This window comes from Crotalus tigris, unplaced genomic scaffold (genome assembly GCF_016545835.1).
Source record: "Crotalus tigris isolate CLP2741 ecotype Arizona unplaced genomic scaffold, ASM1654583v1 scf7180000019068.10715455, whole genome shotgun sequence".
Classification (NCBI taxonomy): Eukaryota; Metazoa; Chordata; class Lepidosauria; order Squamata; family Viperidae; genus Crotalus; species Crotalus tigris.
The window spans coordinates 8360715-8369106 of record NW_024097358.1 but is presented as its reverse complement, the minus strand read 5'-3'; the positions used below and the strand labels follow the sequence as shown (position 1 = coordinate 8369106).

Genomic DNA, 8392 nt, shown 5'->3' with positions numbered 1-8392 from the left:
GTTTGTATACGCGTACATGTCATAAATAGAGAATTACTTACAACTATCATTTCCCCATTGCCTTTCCAAAGGCAGGTGAGCAAATACCCCCTGTCAGCAGGAGACAGAAATATCTGACCTGCTCTGTGGAACCCAAGGAAATATACAGCATTGTTAAGGTTTGTTTGTTTTTCTAAATAAAGCTTCCCTCCTATGGCATCTTCAGCTCTCTTAAGAGGATAGTCCTGCAAACAGTGGAGATTAGGGGGGGGGGGGGCAGGCGAGATAGTCTTTATTCAGACTATTCAGTCTTTATATCATAGCTCCCGTGAGATAAACTAAGCTTTGAGTGGGTTAGGACTGGGTTGTCTAAAGAAAGGCAAATCTTTGGAGTGAGTGAGTGTTGTCCCTGTATGATTAACCTGATTTCTGTCTTCCCCCATTTCAAATAACTGTTTCATAAGATACTTACTGATAACTGGCCAGGATCCTGCGACACCCACCAGAAGTTAAACATAGGTGCTTGTCTCTGTTAGAACTTTTATTGGGACATAACTCTTGCCTGCTGGTCTAACTTTTGGCTTTGTGGGCAAAATCTCTTCTATCTCTATATGCAGCTTTTGAATATCAGATAAGAATGCTAACCAGCTCCAAGAATTCCTGAGGGAGAGAAATGCGCTTTTATAGATCAAGGGCAGTTTTTCCAGAGATTTCAGTTTAGCACCATACACACTTGGGACAGCTCCTTATTGGATTACAGTAGCTTCCTTAATAAATGAAAAAGAAACCTTATGGACGGTCAAAGATTTATTATTTATCAATGTTTAGTTGCCAGATATGATTTGCTTGCTTTGAAAGATAACATGTCATTTGCATTTGATCTTACTTTAGCTTGAATTTCTCTTTACTTAAATGACCACAAAGAAAGTAGGATAGTGTGTGTGTGGGTGGCTATGTGTATGGGTGTTTGTGTGTGAGAGAAAAAGAAACAGAGAGGGAAGTGATACATGCTTTGTGTTTGTGTGTGTGTGGGTCCATGCGCGCGCGTGCATGCCTGTGTGTGTGCACACAGGGAGGGGGATACAAGGAAAATGCCATCTGTCCAGGAGGAGGAAACTGCATTAGTCTTTATAAAATGAGAAGTAGGCTTCCTCCCCACTCCAGTGCACATAAAAAGTATACTTTAGGTGTTCAGAAAGAGACAAAGATAGTGAAGAAATGTGAATATATTTTAAGCAGTTCTCATGAACACCTATCATCAAACTATTTGATAATAAGTCTTCAGAAGGGCTGCTTAAAACATATTTGAATTTTTCACCATCTTTGTCTCTTTCTGAACACATAAAACACAATTTATTTGTTATTTTAATGTCTTGAGTCACCTTGGGAGTGAGAGGTTGTCTAAATCCCTTTTCAGAAACATGTTTGGCCATAATGAAAGAATTATATCTTTTGCCCATATACACATTTAGCATTATTTCTTTGAAGTAAACTAATACTGAGGGAATCAAATCAACATCTATTATTTATTAATTGTCTTCTTAAGATGCTGCTTCAATTCACTGAATAAGATCATAGCTGGCTTGCAGCTCTCAGACCATCAGAAATGTTGGGAATCATTTCAGGAAAAAGTAGTAAATTAATGTTTAAAACACACCACTGTATTTCAGAATTTTACACACACACACACACACACACACACACACACAAATACCTCTTTTTAACCAACCAGGTACCTTTTTTAAAATCTGAAATTCACAACTAAACTTTGTCCCATGTTAGAGGTGGTGAGAAAATTCATAACCTTTTTGCCTTTTGATCTGTATTATTTGTTTAAAAGGAGTTGTAATTTTCTCTCTCTTTAAAATGCAGAATACCCTGCCATAAACTAAATTAGATAGGATTAAGATGGATAGATATATCATAGACAGACAAACATACAGATAATAAACTAGTCCTTACTTAAAATAAGACTTTGAGATTTTTTTGTTTAGCATATCATTTGACGTAAATATTTATTCATCTTAAGGAAACTGAACAGAAACACACAAAAAAGCACTTCTGGTGTCCCATAGACATTTCATATTGTCTACAACTGTTTCTTCCTCTCTCTCTCTCTCTCTCTGTTAGTTTTCTTTTTCTGTAAAATGTTGTTGATTTTTGTTGTTTTATTTTAAAAACTTTGTTCAGAAATGTAAGTTCTTTGAATTTTAAAAATGCTGGTATGTCTAAAGGTGATGGAGGTCATATTAAAAGAAGGGGAAAATTAGAGGTATTTTTTCATCCTCCTTTTGCTCAAATAAAGTCATCAGATGAACAAAAAAAACAACAACAAAAAAACAAACAAAATAGTATTGTATTGGGGGAAATATACTCTTCTGAGTCCTTAAAAGTTACTGTTTTTTCGTTTTTTTATAGAGAGATTTATATACTAGTGTACCATTACATAAACATATGCTTCCCTCCCCAAACCCATCACAGAAAGAAAGAATGTAAGTTACTATTAAGGGGGGGGGCGGAATAAGCCAACAGAAATATTAAGCATAATAGTATTCTCTTCACATCACCTTTAAAAGTTGCATATTTGCGTTTCCCCAACCTATCCATGCATAACAAAACATTTTGCCATTTCATAAAAATCTCCCCCCCCCCACATTTTTCTTTAACATTTTTAAAACAGGTAAAAAAAACAGCATGACACACAAATTTTGGAAAATAAGTTACGTGGGATTACAAGGGTGGTTCAAAAAGTCAGTGATTGTTAAATATCAGGGAAACTTTCCACAGTCCATTTCCCCCAAAATCAAAAAGTGCACAATTTTAAATCTCAGCGAGTTTGTTGGTCCATATTTCTAATATTTCATATGGATTCTTTTTGTTTTTTTCTTTCTTTCCTCTTTCCCTTTCTTTTGTTTCTTTTCCTAGTTTCAATACCTACTTGCATAGATAGAGATAGAATATATTTTTCATCTGTTTGCCCGTTTATTGCTTTTTCAAGTTCTCACTGCATTGAAAGTTTGATTTAAAGTTTGCAAATATGTTAACACCTTAATTTGTGCAAGCTGATACATATTTACACTGAAGTAAGCCCCATTAAGTTTAATAAGACTAACTCCCAGATAAATATGTAAAGGATTGCAAATGGCATAGATACCTTTTTCGGGGAATTTTTGATTCAGCTACTGGGAGGATGGAAATATTCCTCCCATCACCTGCCCTTTAAAAACTGTTTTGTTCTAAAGCCATATTGAACTTTAGGAAAATTTCAGTTAACTCATAAGGCATAATTTAGCATAGGCAATCCATTAGGATGGGATGAAACTTTGATACTCCCTTCCTATTTAATTTTGAAAAATGTGATAGTCTCTCCTAATAATCTGGATCTAATAATCTGGCTCTTGTTTTCGGATGGGCAAAATCTCAACTAAACAGTCTAATAGCTATAGAGTCCTTTCGTTTGTTTTTAAATATAAAATTATGCTAACATATATATATATTGCACCAGATTTTTTTTTTATCATAGTACTTAGTGGGGGCAGGGAAGTCGCAGATTCTATTTATAATCTGATTCCCAATCGGGGTTGGAGTCCCACGGAAACCAAGGTGCGAAAAAAACTCCACCGGCTTTCCATTTAAATCGAAGCCAGCGACTGAAAATCAAATGCGACCAGTTGAATTCAACAGGATTGGGAAGGATTGAAACCCGCTGCCTCAGCTCAAGAGGCTGTTGGATCAGGTTACCGCCCCCCCAGCTTCAAAACAAGAACGTCCGGCTCAATTAGTTCACGAATAGGAATGATTATTATTTTATCCTCCCGCCCTTCGATATTTTGTTAAATATGTTACGAGAAAAGTGGTTCACAGTTTAAAAAAAATTGCAGCCCTCAGGGGAATATCAAAGAAGGCCGAGGAACTATTTATCTTTCTCTCTTCCCACCCCCGTCCTCTCTCATTCTCTCTCTTTCTGTTTAATTTATATCACCCAAATACCCCCTCCCTTTCCCAGTCCAATAAACTGAAAATCTACAAGTGGCCACGGTTACCCGTGGAACCGGTAGGAGAACGCGACGCCCAAGGCGCCTCTGGGAACAGGGGGAAAGGGACTAGTTATGGAAAAAAGCATTGAGCTCCTCGTACATCGGACCTCGGTCGTGATGGAGGTGCATCTCGTAAGGCAAAACATTCTCGGAGTGGACGCCACTGCGCATTCCCGAAGATCCGAACACTAAATTGTGCCCGGAAGGGCGAGAACTGGGGAGGGCGGAGTAATGCATAGAATAATGGTAATTTTTCTCGTGGTCGGGGGAAGAATCCTGCTTGAGGGAAAAATTCCCATTCACGCACAAAGGAGGGCTCAGAGGCCCGTCGTATTCCGAGCTATTGTAATCTGGCGAGGCATTCCCATAGAGGGACTCGTAGGTGGCGCAGTAAGCATGCGTCCGCAAGGCGTGGGAGCTAGCCATGGTGCTGGAAGCGCACTGCGCGCTGGAGATCCGCGAGCACTGGTAGGTATAGGGATGCATGGCAAAGGTGGAGTTGGGCCCGTGGTACCTCCCCGCCTCCTGGCCTTGCTCAGTAAGGAAATTCCTTGAGTTGAGCTGGAGGCAGCCGGCCACTAAGTTAGTGGTCGGCTGGGACAAACCTTTGCACAAAGTCTGCACATAGGAGACCAAGTCTGGCCTCTTGCCCGAGCGCAGGATCTCCGACAGGGCCCAGATGTAATTCTTGGCCAAGCGCAAGGTTTCGATCTTGGACAATTTCTGCGTTTTGGAGTAACAAGGCACGACCTTGCGGAGATTGTCCAAGGCGGCGTTAAGGTCGTGCATCCGGTTGCGTTCCCGGGCGTTGGCCTTTTGGCGTCGCAGCTTGGAGCGCTCCAGCCTGGCCTTGGTCATTTTCCTTTTTTTGGGGCCTCGTTTCTTAGGCCGATCGCCTTCCGCTTCCTCGATGCCTTCCTCCTCCTCCTCCTCCTCCTCTTCATCAGCACCCAGGTCGTTCTCCTCTTTTACCTCCGAGTCGTTCGGATCCTCCTGAAGAGGGCAGCTTTTGTTTTTTCGCTCCTCTTTGTCGCTCGAATCATCCTCTTCACAATCGTCCGCCCAGCTGGAGAATTTCTGAACTTCTGGGATCAAGCTGGGTTCGCTGAAGAGGCGCGTCAACATGGTGGCTGGAGGGGTGACGGGGGCGGGGAAGAAGGGAGGGAGGAGAAAGGCGCACGGATTGAGCCGGCCAGAAAGAAGGGAAGAATGGCAACGAGAAATAGTCACACAAGTTGGTCTTAACATCCACCACTTAACACCCACCAATCAATTACCCTGGACCCCTGGAAGATTATCTCAACCCACGGAAAGTTGGTCCTCAGCCTTTTCCAGCCAATTGCTAGAAAAGCTGTCAGTTCCTCTCTTAAACAGATTTCAAGCTTTCTGGCCAAGATATAGAGGGCCCTCCCTTCACCCAATCTTTGCTGCCAGCCTGGTCGCCCGATCCTTAAAGTGATTTGGAAGGAGAGGGAGGGAGGGAAGGAGGGGCAGAGATAGAGAGAAAGAGAGGGAGGGAGGGAGGGAGGGAGGGAGAGAGAGAGAGAGAGAGAGAGAGAGAGAGAGAGAGAGAGAGAGAGAGAGAGAGAGAGAGAGAGAGAGAGAGAGAGAGAAGGCTGTCTTCAGACATCCACCTCTTGCTCAAATCTCAACCTGTTTCCAGCTGAAATGGAGTTATGATATTATTATGGTCTGATTTCAAACTATAAGTTGATTATCATTACTCTTCTGCAGTTGATTCTCTCTCTCTCTCTCTCCCCCCCCCTCTCTCTCTCACACACACACACATAGACAGAGACATAGACAGAGAGAGAGTTTCCTTAACAAACCGCAGCTTTTTCTGCAAAAGCTCGTGCCTAATGCCTTCCTTGTTATCCAGATCTCTCGCCTAACCTCTATGTGTATGTGCACGCGTGCGTGTGCGCGTGTGTTGGTGTGTATGTGGGAATCCCACCCTTCAAATCACAGGGTGGAACTATTCTAAAGCTTGTCTAAACCTCTTTAGTGAACTCCCTCCTGAACCTGCCTGTCCTCCGACTGACACGAACAGCATTACTATTGCATAATGGCAGCCAGCCTTACTAACGCCCTCCTCGTTTCATTTTTTTAAAAAACATTGTACATATGCACAATACTTTATATACACATCCTTCTCACATGCATACAAAGACAGAACTTGGGGTGGGGGAGAGGGCAGGAAGATTTGTTTAGAACTTGCCTGAAATTGGGTTTCCCCCCTTCTTTCCCTAAAAACAATGGACTCGTTTAAAAAGCGTGTTTATTATTAATTGGTGTCTACATTGCTTTCCCGCTTAATTGGTGCAAAGCTGAGCTTGATATATCTTACCCCTCTTCATTACAAATGACCCCTTTCCTTTTATTGTATCCAAAAACAATGGATTTTTCTCCATTTTTTTTTACGGGAACTCAAAAGCCATATTATTCAGCCTCGCTCCCCTCTTTTGATTAGTTTACCAGATTTAATGGAATTAAAAATCATTAAACCCATCTCATCTGCATCCCGGCATGTTAGAGCATAAGACTGCTGCTCTCGCTTGCACAGCTTTCAGACGGGGATTTCGGGAATGCCCAGTTAAACCTAGAACTTTTCTCTCCAATTCCTGCCTCCTTCTCCGCTTAGAAAACCGGATCTTTTGCCTTAGCTTTTCCTGGGTCCTTTCCTTTCCAAGAAGAATTAAAACAAGCATTACATTTCTTAAGATAGACACTTCGCAGCGCTGAAACCCCACCGACCCCGCAATCTTCACACCGCGTCCCTCCCTTGCTTGCCAAAATCCGGAAAACTTCTCCGTCGGGCCCCGGTTTTTTGTTTCTCCCTCCCCCCCGTTGGTTTTTCCGTTCGAGGGTTCTTTCCGTGCTCCCTGGGAGGAGGAGAAAGGGTTCAAATGTTCCTTCTCTGTCTATGGCATCATCCCCATTCTCATCCTCCTTCTCAGGGCGACCCTCGAGATTGTGGCATCTCGGCAGATTTTCCCTTCCCGATCCATCTTCCTCCTCCTCCTCCTCCTCCTCCTCCTCCTCCTCCTCCTCCTCCTCCTCCTCCTCCTCCTCCTCCTCCTCCTTCTCCTCCTCCTCCTCCTCCTCCTCGCTCCTCTCCCTCCCCCCTTCCTTCCATCCCCCCTATCCCCCGCACATCCAGACCTGAGACCATTTTCCTGGGAGAAGATTGAGCTGCCGAAAGAACTGATGGGTCCGTGTGCCAGTTTTGTGCGCGAATGTTTGCAGTCATTTTATGTTGCCTTTGGAGCGGGGAAGCAACGAGGGGGGGGGGGAGAGAGGGAGAGAGAGACAGAGAGACCGAGAAACCTCCGCGAACCAAACCCCGGCGCAGATAAACCCCGAAGCTAGAATAAATCGCTTGCAAGGTGAGATTAGAAAAATTAGGAAGCCTTTCGCACCCGTAATTGCTGGAGATCTGATTCCACGGTAGACAGGTAGGTATATACAAGTGTTTGTGAGTGTGTGCATTTCTCCCCCACATCTTTTAAAATATATAATGTTATTACAAAATTCTTTGCTTTTGCTTTTTTTTTTTTGTTCAAGTGGTTTTGTATGGGTAGATAGATAACCTTCCTTCTTATACAAAACCAGCCTTTTTTATATCAGAGATTTTATGATCTAGACATACATCTTATGTAGAGATAGCTTTCCCACCTCTTCCCCCCATCCCACTCCCACCCTGCATTTCATGCATCCCTCTTCAAAGATACAAATCGATTGGGATGTGCAAACGTGGGGGGGGGGGAGAAAAGGGAAAGATAAGAACTCGAGGGGGGATTTAAAAAGTGGCCAGAATGGCAACCCAGTATTTAAGTTTCTAGCCCCCCTTCCTTACATAACTTACCTCCAAAGCTGAAATGAGGAGTCCTCAAGTCCTCGGACCCCGCATCTTTTGGGAGTACGGAGGAAAAAAAATGGGGGGAGGAAAGGGGGGAAAAGACTCCTTGAGGTCCACCCCGTCTCCTTCACTGTCTTATCCAAAAGGAGGAGGGAAGTGGCACGCTTCAAGCAGGCAGAGGGGTACCAACTCTGATGCCAGACCATATGGCTGGCACGTCATCCACTAGAGTTATCACATGAGCTGCGGAGATTGACATGCGCTCGCGTGTAGGGAGATCTTGCTCTCTGGGGAAAGCGAGACTACCATCTGTCACTCCCTATTCTTGAAAGAAAGAAAGAAAGAAAGAGAGAGAGAGAGAGAGAGAGAGAGAAAGAAAGAAAGAAAGAAAGAAAGAAAGAAAGAAAGAAAGAAAGAAAGAAAGACCTAACCCAGTCATCACACTGGCTGGGATCTACAAGATGAAAGAGACTAGAGAAAAAGAAAATAGCAAAGGGAGATGGGAACAATAGAATTT

General features: G+C 43.1%; 1 protein-coding gene across 2 annotated transcripts; it reads right to left on the bottom strand.

The window, feature by feature from the left end:
- Positions 1-2008: 2008 nt before the first annotated feature.
- NEUROD2 (neuronal differentiation 2) lies at positions 2009-8179 on the bottom strand. Of its 2 annotated transcripts, none has more exons than XM_039359339.1 (2): positions 7882-8179; positions 2009-5146 (listed from the first exon to the last, which is right to left on the bottom strand). In XM_039359339.1, exon 2 carries the CDS (start codon positions 5139-5141, stop codon positions 4083-4085), a length of 1059 nt encoding a protein of 352 aa, XP_039215273.1. In that variant the 5' UTR covers positions 5142-5146; positions 7882-8179; the 3' UTR covers positions 2009-4082. The 2 variants fall into 2 exon arrangements, with proteins under 2 accessions (XP_039215273.1, XP_039215272.1); XM_039359338.1 differs by lacking the exon at positions 7882-8179 and adding an exon at positions 6728-7005.
- Between the last annotated feature and the right edge of the window lie 213 nt (positions 8180-8392).

Bases quoted from the DNA above. Each gene is read 5' to 3' on its own strand.
- NEUROD2 (XM_039359339.1), bottom strand. From the start codon at position 5,141: ATGTTGACGCGCCTCTTCAGCGAACCCAGCTTGATCCCAGAAGTTCAG.